Here is a 14,549-nt window from a genome sequence, read left to right on the forward strand (position 1 = left end):
CACACATTGAAATCTTGCTTGCTTCAACAGCTTTGTGACCTGAAGAGAGGTGCTGAGAAATGTGGTGTTTAGAGCAGAGCCTGGCCGAGGTCATGCTCCCAGATGGGACTGGGATTTCTTTCTGAACACTTCGATTCCCCCTGACAGTGATGGCTTGGTCTGCCTGTGGGAAGTGGAAAACCTAGCTGTGCTATTTTAGCATTAAATATCAGAAGCCCACAGTTCCGTGGTAAGCTGCGTGAAGGGTTTTCCTAACCAGTGTTTTCTGTCACGCTGCAGCATATTCCATGGGATGGATATTCTGTGTGATGGTCCTGGCCTGCTGCAGACCTCCACTGGGATGTGGTGGGCATGTGGGATGGGGCCAAGATAGGACCGAGCATCGTCACCCCAAGGGATGCAGCAGAGAGGGAGGGACAGCAGATGGGTATCACCTAAGGAAAGGTTTTTCTTCAACCACGCTTAAATCAACATGTTAAAAAAGGTCTCTCCCCCACTCAACCTGCCAGCAGAAGGAATTACAGCCACTTCCAAACATTCTGCATACTCTTCACTTTCCAGCCCTACTCCAGTGGATCGCTCACTTCTGAAGGCAAGTCTTGCCTTTTCTCATTTACTTTAAATTCTCATATTGGGCAGTGCTTGGCCTGGTGCCATTCATCTTGGATCAAGTTTCTGCTATGAAATGGGTGATGGTCCGATGCAAGGTGTCCAAAGTGATGTCAGTATCTTGGTGTCTTGGGAGAGCTTTGTTACCCTTGTTAGCTGTACAGATGCTGCCTGCTTGCACATGGGGTCTTCTGGGTCTGAGTAAAGCAGGTTCATGTGTGGTGACCACCGACCCAGGGGAAACATGGGTTTCTCTAGGGACAAGGCACTGGGGTGGCAGTACCCCTGTTTTCTCAAATACCATTGTAAACTCAATGACCTCCTTATGACTTTCTTCCTCACTGAGTCATTCCTGAGCTTGTTCCGGTAACTTTGCTCGTGCCACTGACTAATTTCTCCTTAACTCTTTTTTTCCTCCACCCTGGCCTTTCAACTGGAAAAACTGGATGCAGCTAAGTTGGTTTGGGTTTGGTGGTTTGGTTTTTTTTCTTTTAATCCCGAGTTTACCGTGAAGGGCTGCGGCACGGTGTAATTAGGGCTGCTACTGTAGGTCTGGTGACAAGGACAGGGGGTGGCAGCTGTGGCTGCACCCACCACTCCCAGGAACTGCCAAGTCTCCCTGGGCGGGACTCGAACCACTGGTCTCTCCTTCCCCAAGCCGACACCTTCCCCTCTCAACCACGACTGGTGGGCGGAGCGTACCCTCCCTTGGCCACGCCCCTCCCCGCCCCACGCGCGGGCTCGCCTGACGACAGCTGCAAAGCAGATTTTCAGCAGCCGCAAGTGAGGTGAGTTGCGGCGCCGCAGCGTGGGGGGGGGGGGGGGAGGGCTGTACCCCGCACTCCCCTCGGCCGGGATCCGCCGGTACGTGCGGGACGGGGCGGGGAGGGGGAGCAGCGGTTCCCTTCCCCGGCGGGGCAGGCGGGGGGCAGCGGCTCCTTCCCCCGGGAGTGCGGCTTAGGGGGCGGTGGCGGCGGCTGCCCGTGCTTGGTGCCCGGCCCGAGCGGGGCCGTGAGGCGGTGGGGGGTGGGGTGGGGTGTGTCTGGTTGCTGTGGCAGCCGCACCCGCGCTCCCCACTCCACCCGGCGCCGGGGGCTCCGCTATATGCTCAGCGCTGCCCTCCGGGTGTCTGTCGGGGTCGGGGCACAGGCTGTCATCGAGCTTCTTTCCGTTCCGCTTCCTCAGAGGTCCGGCGCCGCGACCTGGTGACCTGCCGTGCCAGCCCGCGGCCTCCGCGTTACCTGAGCCAATGCTAGATCTGGAGGTGGTGCCCGAGCGGTCTCTGGGGAACGAGCAATGGGAGTTCACCTTGGGTGAGTGCCCCCGCTTCCCCTGGGCATGACCGGGTGGTTTGGGTCCCCTCATGACCTGTGAGGTTTCGCCCAGCGCTGTCAGGGAGTTGCGAGAGTGAAAGGAAGGGGGAGAGTTAAAGCTCACCTTTTTCCGTCACTAAAAATACTAATTTATAAGCTTTGATGGTTTTAAGTCTCATCATCAGGTTTTGCAGTGTGTTGTGCTTTGTTCGTCAGCATGTGTGCCTTCTTTGTTTTCTTGTTTATCTTGTGTTGCCTTGCTATCTTGGACTAGCAATTTTTTAAATGATTGCTAAAAGAGGAGGCATATGTGTACTGACACCTGAGTATGTCAGGTGATACCCGGCATCTTCAGCTGTGCTAATGCTTAACATAAACGCTGTGCTTTTTCTGTACAAACCCTTCATAAATGAGCTGAGTTTCACAACTTCTTTGTGTCATTGCTGAATTGCGACATCACAGTGGGTAAAGTAAACTCTTGAGAGCTTTTCTCCAGGTTAGATAACAAGTATTTTTCCCCGCCAATAATTTGTGCTTTTCATGGCTAGGAGAGGCCCTTTCCGACCAGTCAGTACTCTGTTTAATGTGATAAGAAAGAATTTTTCCCCAGCTGTTGGAAGTCTGGCTGGTGCTTGGCCCATGGCACTTCAATGTGCAGTTGAAACTCAGTGTGGCTTCTTCACATGACCTGTGTTTTTAAGCTGATACTGGTAGTCCTTAGCACTCTAGAAAATACTGTAGCTGCCACATTTTCAGAGTGATTGATAGAGGTACCAGTGTTGGTATCTTAGTTTTACATCTTTGCTGTTGCTTTGTCTGGAGCACAGTTAATGGTAGTAGTAGTTTGGCTAATGCAAATGGGGCTCTGCATGGCGGCTGCCTGTATCTGCCAGAACTTGACTTATGCTGCTGCTGCTGTTGTCACCTGTGACAGCAAGGGGGACATACTGTTCCCTAAAAACACTGTTACACTACTGCCGCAAGCTTGGGTCACACCGAAGGAGGGGTGATGTGACCTGGAGTTGTTTACATGGAACCCATCAAACACAAAGGGCTGTTTATGCTGCTGTGAATGTTTATGCTGTACTTAAGAGTCAAGTACAACTTGATGGTTTCATGCAGCATTAGAAGTGCTTTTGGAGACTAATTATAGTACTTCAGGTCCCACCCTTTGAAATATCCGTTGTCTCCTAACATATTACTGTGCTCTTTCAGCTCTGTGAGACCTTCCATGATCCTTTAGTGCCTCTATTACCTGAAAAGAAATGCAGTCACAAATTTTATACCCTGACAATCTTCATAATATTATCTTCCCCTCATCCTCCATATAAAAACCAAAAAAGGGAAGACAGAAAACGATCTTGGTTTTTCCAGGAACCCCTGAAGAGCCCGTTAATGCAATCTCATGGTTAAAATTATACACTGTGTCTTTGTCTGTGTGTACACGCACAGACACATGCATAGATGCGAGAGGGAGGAAACTCAGCTGTAATTCTTGGAGTAAACATAGCCACCATGTGATGTGTCTAATATATAATTAGCATGACCTGCTGGTACAGAGCAGGAGGCTGACTAGGTATTAAGATACCTAACTTTGTCCTGTGATGTTGTATGAAAATTGTCTCTGCTGATAAAGCTGGTTGAACTGTGTTGGTGGTAACAAGTCTGGAAGTGCTGGTGTAAATGGGGCTGTGGCTGCCAGTGGTGTTCCATTTATGGCTTGTTTAGGTCTGCTCTTAGCAGAACTAATGGCAGTATTCCTGAACTGCTGCTGACTCTGGCTTCGAGTATTGTGTCCACAATGGAGATGACTGAGGGGAAATGCCAGGAAATTTTTTTACATGAGTTTTTGGATTCTGTTTTTGGCCCTGGTGTTGACTCACTATGTGACCAGAGCATAAAAAATTCAAGCAAGGCTGAGTTTTGTGTTCAATTAGATACCTGTGTCACTGCACCTCTCAGGCTACATTACTACTGTTTTAAACGAGAACAATTAAATACTTGTTCTGTAGTGCCTATAGCTGTATTATTAGTGTTCAAGATGTATGATTTCTGAAGTGTAATTGCATTTTTCTTGCTTTTTATACTTTCTTTTCCTACTAAGTTTCACTTTTTATTTAATGCATTATGACTCATCTTCTCTTTTAATCTTTATTCACTCCTCTACCCCTGTCCCCTTTAAGACGTAGCCTTACTATAGGTTAACACTTTGAGCCTTGTTATTCATGACCAGTGCATGTGAGAGGAGTGTCTTGTGCTGCTTGTATTGCTCCAGCATTTAGCAAAGGGAAAAGTCTCCAATGAGAGAGTCCTAGCACTGATCTTTGTGGGTGTTACTTGCCATGGCTCAGTTTGGTTGACTGTCTGATGTGCTGGATACTGTTTGTTTCCCTGTTCCCCCTGCCTGGTGAGCAGAGGAAAAAGAATTCTTTGTTTTCCTCCTTGACTGCAAAGGCTCATGAATGTTGAGGAAAAGGAGGTGGTGGGTGTGTGTGTGTGTGAAGGGTGGAGAAAAATAACCCAGTTTCTTTACTCTTCCTTTGGCTCTCTGCTGATGGAGGCAAAGGGAGGATACTGGCTCCTCCACATATGTTTTAGGTTCTGCGTACTGTTCTTGGAGAACTTAAGCTCCTCATTGCAGCTTTGCTGAGCAGCTGTGTGGCAAAATCTGCTCGATTCTCAGTCGTTGAACACTGAACAAAATCAGTCCATGTCCATTTGCTTCCAGCTTGAGAAAGCTCTGAGTAAGAGAGTCACATGAGCCATCTGTTTGCACACTTACCAACCCAAGATTGCATCAGTTTACATCGGACTACAGAGTGGACTTCATGTTTCTGTGCACTTTTTTTAACCACATGCTCTTTTACTGAAACATTACCTGCTTCTGACACTGGGTCATTCGCTGGCTTTGCTTGAACTTTTACCACTTGTTTGTTTTTTAAAAATGCTCATGGTCTTACAAGTCTCTGAGATACCCTGACTTTGAAAATTATTTTTATCCTTCTAAATCATCTTTAATCATAGCTTTTACTGGATTAAGAAATGTGAAACTTTCACAGCAGCATCTTTGATCTTAGCTTTGTGTTGTTATTTATGTTTCTGTTCCATTTTGAAAATATCTAATACATAATAGCTGTCTCTTTAAAACTCAGCTGCTTAGGTTACAAGGCAACTGCTATTTCTTAGATAATAGGAAACAGTGCTGCTTTATTGTGTGGCTCTGCGCATTTTAATTTTATTACTGTTATTAAGCTAATAGCTATTCTTTTTGATATTATATAATCTAATAGCTGTTCTTTTTGATATTATATAATCTTCTGGTGTATCGTTTCTAGCTGGAAAAAAAAAAGTTTTTCCAGGCTACTGTGAAAAAAAACCTCACAGAAACAGTTGTATATCGTATTTACAAATTTAATTAGTATAGCACTTATCTATAAGCCTGTTCTGCTAAAATTTGATTTCATAACTGCAGAAAAGCTGCAAGGTATGGGTGTGACAGGCTTGTTAGTTTGGAGTGACAGTGAAAATATTGTATTTTTTTAGTGTTGTGCTTATTGCTCTAAAGCAGTACCTCTGGTGAGATAGGGGTGTGTATGTGATATATGGAGAGAGATAGGGCATTTTTTCACTTTGGTACTGTAGATAATATCTACAAGGTGCTTTGGAACATGATGTACAATCTGAGTGTGAGAGGTGTAGCTGGTAACTAAAAATTTGAAGGCCTGAATTGTTACCTCAAGAGAAGTGTAAGTCCCATGGTAAATTTTCCCTAATCAAAGCAACTTTCTTGGTGTTTAAAAACTAGAAATAAAGAAGAATAAAGCAAGGAATGTAAATAAAATTCAGATAACTAATCTAAATTGACTTGCAGCGATTAGTAGGGAAATAAAACTTCACAATTATGAGCTCATAACCTCTCTTTATAAAGTCTTGCTTTGAATCCAGGGGCACTCTCATGTTTCATTTGGAAAGGCAACAAAGGATTTAAGTGTGTTAAAGGATGAGATGGTCTGGACCTATTCTTCCTGCAGAATCAGCTGTTTCATTCCACTTTCAAAAATTTAGAGCTGTAAAGATAAGATACATACTGAAGAAAAAAAAAATACAAGAAGGAGCCCTTGAAATTGTGTTAGAAAGCGAATTACTATTAAGCCTATTACTTCAACTGAACCAAATTGTTTAGTAAGCTGAGAAAATAAAAGTTCCCTCGTTGAGACAAATGTAGGTGTATTAGCAGCTAATGTGGCATGTTAGGTCGAAGGGGAATCGTTTCTCCACTTCCATATTTTTGTCTGGCCTGTAGGACTACTCAGTACTTTATCAAGCTTTGTAGAGGGTGTGCCATAAAATGTGGTCTGGGAGCCTGTTGAATGTGTAACAAAGTGCTCTAGCTAGCTCTAGTGCAGTTTGGAATAGGTTATTTTATCAGTAACTGGATTGTTGACCTCCAGAAGTAGAAAATTTCATGCATGGGTTGTAGAAAGATCTGTGCTTTTTCTATCTAAACTTTGCTGTTTGATTTTGTTGCTAGAGATACTTTTCTTTTATATATGCCTAACAAACTGGTAGATAAATAATGACAATTCTGTTTCAGAAAAACAGGTCAGCTGATACTGTGAGTCAAGTAGGCTTATTTGTTGATTGCATACCTTTCTGTTGTAATGTCCTCTTTGCTGATGGTGGCTGTTACCTCATCTGTAACCTTTCTGTTAAAAAGCACTGTTAGCTGGTCTCGGAACTGAAGAAATCCAACTGTTTGTATTCACAGGAATGCCATTGGCTCAGGCTGTAGCAATCCTTCAGAAACACTGTCGCATTATCAAAAATGTCCAGGTTCTCTACAGTGAGCAGGTGAGTAGTGTGTGTTCCGACGAGGTCACTCACCTCCTTGTGTTGAAGAATTAAGGCATAAGGGTATATGCCGATATGATGTCATGCTAACATATGTGTTGTATGAATTGTAGAGCTACATGAAATTGAATTACCCAATTATTGCCACCACATCAGAGGTGTAGCTTTTAACAGTTTTATGTCAAGCGTAATAATCCTCAGCACAGTGCAGTGATTTAACAGGTACAATTTTTGTATATACAGTGGTGGGGTAGTATTGTTTTTCTTTCAAGAAGGGAAATGTTCTGTAATTAGCTGGATAATTTAATTCTAGTCTTTTTATATTATCTTTGTCAAGCATTGCTGTATTTTTAAAGTACTGAATCCCTCACTACTTTACACTTTTGGTTCAGTGGTGATGAATCCCCTGAAAAGGCTTCCATACTTTGGGTCTGCAGAAAGTGGATACAGTAATTTCAACCAGCTATAGATGTTTTGATCTTTCTTCATAACTAGCATTAAGTTTCTAGTGCGTTTGACTTCCAGCAAAACGGGGCTAGAACTGAAACCTTTTTGCTAGGTCAAATAAAATTAAGGAAATGAAAGGGAAGAGGAAATGGGGCAAAGGAGGATTGTGACTCTTCAAATGTGTGTTATGTGAAATGCGTGTTAATCAGAAGACGGTATTCATGTGTCATAGATTATAGATCTTTACATCAGGAAAAAAGCAAAGTGCTAGAATGTCAGCTTGTATCATACTGATTGAGGCAATAAATGCCGAGTGGCTAAGGAACAAGCTAGACTCTGGTGTTTAATGCTGGATACATAGTTGACATAATTGAATTATCCTTTTTTATTTCACATTATGTAGATTGATGGGGTTTATTATGACTGAATTGCAAATTGAAAACCTAGCTCTTTGTACTTAATGCTTGGGAGCATCTGTCTGGCAGCAAATGCATTCCTTGGTATTTGTATGCTTTGGGGTTTTTCTTACTGTGGTGCATTTCAGAATTATTTCTTGGTTGGTTTAGATAAATGATGAGATTCCTGATCCTCTCAGGTGTGTAAAATCTCAGAAGGATTAGTGGTCCAGTGCTAGAAAGCAAGGTATACCACTGAATGCCTTTTAAGCCTCTTGGAAAGCTACCTTGTGCTTGACCATGTACACTGCATTTTTATTCTGTTTGGGAGGTGTTAGGGGTTTTCTTCCCAGACTGTAACATCTGCATAATCCAACAAAATAGTAGTTCTCAACTTTGTGGAATAGTTATGCTGATGATATTTTTTTCCCCCTATATGTTATTCCAATTCAGTTTCTGATACTGGTGCAATTTTTTTCCACGTACCACTCCGGGCCTGCAGTTGACTGTCTGGCTATATCCTCGCCTGCATATAGAGCATCATGCACCTCATTAGCAGCCAAGCATGAAAAGCTGCTGCTGCAGATCTTAGAAGATTAAAAACTTTGCCATGCATAGCTTTTATGTAGCTAAACTAATATCTGAGCAGCTTCCATGTCTTTCCTATTTGCATTCTAAAAGAATGCCTTTGAGTGTAGTGATCTAATGTTGTTTAATGTTGTTGCATATAAAGCACAGAATTTCTGATCCTGGAACTCCAGCAGCAAGTACTCCCTTTCAAAACTTCATATGACAATTAAATGCAATTAGATTTGCCCACAGCCCTCTTTTAAACTTGACATAAATGGGATGCCCAGAGTGTGCCAAAAAAGCTTGATGAACCCTTTTCTGTGACTAAAGAATTTGAACTCCTTTTTGGTCCGTTTAAGTGGGGTACTTAGTTGCCTTTGTATATTTTCCTAAGCCTCTTCCTCAGGATTTGTGTTGACGGGATTGTTCAGTGATAACAGTTTTTCCTGCAGCTTTATGTAGATTAGCAGCATAACCATACATCTGTGTTTCTTCCTTCAGGAAGGACTCTCCTGTTGCTTCCTGGCATCATCTTTCATACTTGAGGTTCTGTTTTGTGTATTAAGTCACACAAACTAAATTTGTGCCCTTGAAACTCTTCTTCTATTAGAAAATATGCCAGCATAGAAGAGAAGTGATTTGCTCTACCAATTACAAAGCTCTTCCTCAGATGTTGGTTTTTGTTAGGTTTTTTTTTTCCTCACCCACTCAAAAATACTTGTAATGTCCTCATTAATTTTAGAATAACACTAAGAAGATTCTGCTTAAACCCAGTGAAATGCAAAGCATATCCCATATCAGAAAAACTCTGTTGGTATATTTAAATGCGGTATGACACATGGAGTTTTTGCTCTGTCTGTAGCCTTTCTAAATTAGATTTACAAGGGGTTTAAAAAAGACCATCAGGATCAGCATTAGACCTTCGTATCGCAGGATCATGGCTATATTGCAGTGCTGCTTCAATTCCACACAGTATAATAAAGGTTTGCAGCAGTAGTGAAGTGTTGATTTCTCTGTGCAAGGGACTGAGAAGATTTCATTTAGAAGACAGCTTATACACCAAGTCTCTGGTGTTCCAAGAAAGATGAACTTGAACTGAACCTGCTTCAGGAAAAGCTACTGAGGTGACCAAGGGGAATAGGAAATCTGCATCATAGGGTGTTGAAAGCCCATGGCTTGTTTTGAGCTAGCAGTGTGAAGTCTAGGATCTGATTACTTCAATATATGGTTTTGGAAGGGGTAGGGAGTGCATGTGAGAACGCATAAGTATTCAGGCTACAAGACAGCAGTCACATGAGAATAAAGAGGTGAGAGAATATAGGATGAAAATTAGACTTCTGACAACCAAAACCCAGACCTTCTGCCAGTAGAAGGAAGAGGAGAGTACAGTTTTTAAGATTACCTATATTTAATTCATCAAAAGGGCTGCATGGTGTGTCTGTCTGCATTAGAAGCCTGTATATGTCCCAGATGTCCCATTCCCATTCTGTCTTTTGCTAGGTAACTAACAAAACTAGGTGTGATTCTTTTTTTTTTTTTTTTTTTTTATCCTCTGAGGAGACAGTCGTAGAGGGTAGAGCTTTTTGAAGGAAATGGTTTTAAATGGCACACGATCAAATAGCTGAATTAGGGCCAACTGTGTACAGGTGGATTGTACTGGTACAGGAGTGAGCAGCTTCCATAGTGTCGCGGCAGACTGAGATGTTGAAGAGCTTATAGAGACACCAATGAAACTGGTGGAATGTCTTATATTGAATCCAGCAGACTGCAAATTAAGCCTTTAGTTGTTATGATTCACAGTAACTAAGGAAACCTAAATTCCTTCAGAAGAGTCTGAAGGCTTCCTTTTGAAAAAGGCTGTGACAGTATTTCAGTTGTGAAGTAGAAAGCTCTCTCACCATCCTTTTGTCAAGTGTATGTTTGGTTCTGCTGTGAGACTTGATGAGATGGGCTGTTATTTTTGTGTGCCAAGAATGCAACAGACTGTCCCTGCATGATGTCTCTGATGCTAAACTTTGAACGCTGATTTTCAAGTTGGGTTTGGTGTTGTCCCCCATACCTCCAGTTAAAGTGATGGACAGCCACCCTTTTGGGAGTTTGTATATCTTATGCAGGCACTTTGTTTTCTTTTCATAAGGAACTGAGGGGGTGAGAGTTTTGGCCAAATATATTTTTATTACGCTCATTCATTGAGCAGTGGTTGTTCTCAGAGGATGTTTTATTTTTTCAAAGTAACCAATTCGTACTCCTACAATGATATATATCTTAACAAAGGAGCCTTGAAATTATAAAGCCTAACAGCTTTTTTTTCATATGTTTTACAGTCACCTCTTAGCCATGACCTCATCCTTAACCTGACTCAGGATGGAATCAAACTGCTGTTTGATGCTTTCAATCAGAGACTTAAGGTAATAAAACACCCTTCCTGCAAACCAAGCAATGCAAACCAAAACCCTAGGATATGTTGATGCTTAACAAAGCATAAGTATGTGGTTCTTTAGGCGTTTAATTTGCTATATATAGTGCTCTCTTGTGTTAATGAACTGCATTTTGTGAGTTCGGAGGTTGAATCTTTGTTTATAGGATTAAAATGCCTTACATTGTACTGGGGACTGTCAATATGCCATAGTATAATGGTCCAGTGTGGTCTCATTTGTCCATCTTGTCTAAAGTTGTAGCAGAAGCTGCTTCCTCCTATTCTTAGCGTTCAGTTGAGTTAGGTTCACAGAGTACTCCTGTGGTGGCAAGTACATGCTTTCTTCCAGAAAGCCACATTGAGGCCTGTTGTGAGCAGCTGCCTCCTGCTCTGCCTTCGGTTTGTTCTGGATGAGTTTTTATTCTTGTGATCAAAGTTCTCAGCTCAGCAGTTCTGCTTCATAGTATCATAGAATCGTTTGTGTTGGAAAGGACCTTAACAATCATCCAGTTCCAACCCCTTTGTCGTGGGCAGGGACACCTCCCACTAGACAAGGTTGCTCAAGGCCTTGTCCAGCCTGATCTGCTTCTGTGCTTTCAGGTGACCACATTCTGCTTCTCTCTAGGGTGCTTTGTGTAGTTACAATGCAAAATAAGGGGCAGGCTGGTTACTAATACCCCATGGCATATATGTTAGCGAGAAGTCTCATGAAAGCATTATGTTTCATCCCTACAAAATGGAGGACTGTCATTTTGAAAGAATTTCTTAAGTGAAACACTAAAAATACCTGTATGTAATGTCTTAGTTACTCAGGGTGGCCCCTTAATAGTACTAGCTGTGCTGAGCAGTTGTCACTATGGTTCTCATTGGTGTGCATAAATTACGCTGTGGCCAAGGTGTTGATTTGGCTAACTGGGTGAGAGTATCCTGCTCTAACAGCCATGCTATTTAACATCTGAAAGCAGAAGTGTGGGGTTCAATGTGATGCTGAAAAATGGAATGCTTACCCTTTGGGTAAGTCTGGAATATGGTGCTTTCATCTGTACTACCAAGCCTTGGAACAGTGCTGTGTGGAGCCATTTTCCCGTTACTCATGTCTCCAATAAAACCAGCAGCAAAATGTCAGCCCTGTGCTTTATCCGTGCTATCAGCTGAAACGTGAGCTCTTCCTGTGCTTTAAATGTATCTATAAAATTGTTGAATAGCAACCCAAATGAGTAGATGTTGGAACTACTTATTTCTCCATTAATCTGTTTTATATTAACTATAAAAATACACATTTTGAAGAACAGTTTTCGGTTCAGATTGAGTTCAGATGGGGGACAGCTGTGTGCTTTTTTACCAGATTTCACTTTGGAATTGCCTGATGGTAGTTTCTGTTCATTAAGTCATCCTGTAACAATAGGATTTTTATTTTTGTCAAGGTTTAGAAGTGAATTATTCAGATTGCATATGTGAATTTACAGCTTTTTCTTTTTTTTTTTTTTTTTTTTTTTTGTCAGATGGGCTTTATCGGTGTGCGTTACACCTGCTGTACAAAACCTTTCCAAAATATATCTAATTCTTAAGGAAACTGAATTCAAAACTGACATAACACTTCAGGTGCCTGGCTTGCTTACTGATGATTTTTGAAGTGTTGCAATCTTGTAGTGTTTTTGATGTGCTTTAACTAGTGTATGCCATATCTCTTCAGCTCCACTGTCTGAGGATCTGACTTGTCATTTCAACACCCAGTGTTCTAAGAACTGTGCTAGAGCTTTTCCTCTCACCCTTCTCTGAAATGTTTTTTAAAATTTGTTTTAAAGAAAGAAAAATGAACTTATTCTGGTATGTGTGTTTAGATTTTTTTAAGAAACAAAACAACCAAACCAGTCTTTCCTGGTATGTTGTGGTTCAGTGGTCTGGTGATACCTCTGTTTAACTATGAAGAGTAAAGCGCTGCAAATGCATACAATGCTGTGAAAACTTTTATAGTTTTCAGATAGCTTTATAGAAGAAATTGTATGGGGTCAGTTCAGAATTGAGCAAGAGGACCTCTTAAAGAATAGCTGTAGAATACAGCTGTAGCTGTAGAATAAGTAAAATGCCTGTTTTCAAATTTGTATGAGACTCTTCAGTGTTCCTCAGTAGCACTGGAAGAATCAGGATTTTTTTTCTTTGTTTTGTATGCTTTTGATGTTTTTATTTAATATGCACTTGCTATTACATTTGATTGTGGAAAAGAAGTTGAAATACAGGCTACTGAAGTGGGAAATGTTGACAGACCCAAAGAAGCTGGTGCAGGAATAAAGGCATAGGAATATTCCTGAAAAGTCTCTGCTCTTTTTTTTCAGAAAGGGTAGGAAGGTTTGTATATAGTCTCTATACTCAAGCAGCCAGAGCACTGCAGGCTATGTGAGCTAATGGGAAGGAGCAGATCCAGGATCAGGTTCTGAAAACATTGCTATGAATTTTAGCAACAAGGTTTCTCACACACATTTCCTCTGGGGTGGAAAAAGAGTTAGATTTCACAGTGTTGGTCTGTGATTGCTGGGTAGTAGTAACGTGAACATTGGGTTATGAGTCTTACTCAGTAGTAATTATCAAAACAGTGAGTGTGACAAAGCATCAGGTTTTACTCATTTAAACCACCTGCCTTCTGGCTATATAGTAAACCCATCACTGAATAATCCTTAGTCTTCTCAGGTTTTGTTCCTCTGCACATAGAATCACGTTAACCCTTTTGTCAGTGTAGCTTCTGTAGTTTAAAAATTAAATCATTTTCTAGTGCTGTGTCTCATTGTAATTTCTTAAATCCTTCTCACTTCAGGAATGCCCACGACAGAGATGGGGAATCCTGGGGGCTGAGAGTGGTGTGCAGTGTGACTCTATTTTCAGAAACATCGGGGGGGGGGGAGATGATGTGCATGGTCACATAAAAATACAAAATCATTCCTACCTTTTCATAATAGTAGCATTTGGTTTTAACAAGATGTGCAGTAAAGGAAACCTGGGCATGTCAAACTGCATTTGTATGACAATACTGGATAACCATTTCTTTTCCAAGAAGCATAATTGAAAGTATATTTATTGAGAAGAAGTATTTGTTTGCTGCTTTTTATGTTCTGCCAGAATGTTCATTTGTTATTTGCTTTGTACTTTGCTTGTTGCTTATATCCTGAAATGTGTGGGCTTCTGACAAAACAGAGTGCTTCAGAGAACTCTTCCAACTTTTTATGAGTCAACAGTGTACTGCTAAATGTTGATTTTTTTCCCTTTTTTTTTTTTTAGTTTTTATTTTTTCATATATATGGTGATTTAAACATGGCAAGTTGTTTTATTTAGGGTTACTTGCTGAGCATCTCCCCAAACCAGGACTTCCTTCTTAGCTGGTGGTATTTTTAGGCTTTAAAGTCACATTTGGTAGCAAGCGCCCTGGGGAATTCTTTCTGTTCTAGCTTCAGCTAGAATATACGAAGCAATCAAAAGTGTTCTACCTTTTCTTTACAGCAGTTATGATGTACTCTACATGTTTTCATTTTTGTGCTGACACAGCAACACATACATAGGGTGGAAGAAGTTTGTGTTTAACCACAGTTACTTGCCAAAAATGATCTGCCTAAAGCCCAGTTGAGCCTCAAGCTCCAGCAGCAGTCACATAAAAATCATAGGAAATAAATCTCAGATGCATGTTTGCAGTAATGTGTTCAGAACAAAGAATCAGTATTTAATATCTGCAAGAAGTGGTGCTCCTCAGAATATTCAATAAGGTCTAGAATATTTAATAAATATCAGAACTAGGTATTATAGCTTGCTCTGATTATTTGTGGGTTGCTCTTCTGATTATCTTCCATAATGCCTGGGGAGATTGCTAGGTACCTGTATATAGTATTGAAATGGAATACTGCTTAGTCTTGCCATGTTCATCTTTTACTTCAGAAGGAGTTGGAAAGTTAGAACAGTGCAGTC

General features: G+C 41.4%; 1 protein-coding gene across 5 annotated transcripts in view; it reads left to right on the plus strand.

Moving 5' to 3' along the window:
• Nucleotides 1-1,371: 1,371 nt before the first annotated feature.
• PHAF1 (phagophore assembly factor 1) overlaps nt 1,372-14,549 on the plus strand; it is a 34,797-nt gene continuing 21,619 nt past the window's right edge. For all 5 annotated transcript variants that reach the window (XM_080637182.1, XM_080637183.1, XM_080637184.1 and 2 more), the window contains exons 1-4: nt 1,372-1,397; nt 1,795-1,922; nt 6,691-6,773; nt 10,510-10,593. In XM_080637182.1, the coding sequence (XP_080493308.1) occupies nt 1,859-1,922; nt 6,691-6,773; nt 10,510-10,593 (231 nt within the window). In that variant the 5' untranslated portion in view covers nt 1,372-1,397; nt 1,795-1,858. The remainder of the gene's footprint in view (nt 1,398-1,794; nt 1,923-6,690; nt 6,774-10,509; nt 10,594-14,549) is intronic.

The sequence above is a fragment of the Psittacula echo genome, assembly GCF_963264785.1.
Source record: "Psittacula echo genome assembly, chromosome: Z".
NCBI lineage: Eukaryota > Metazoa > Chordata > Aves > Psittaciformes > Psittacidae > Psittacula > Psittacula echo.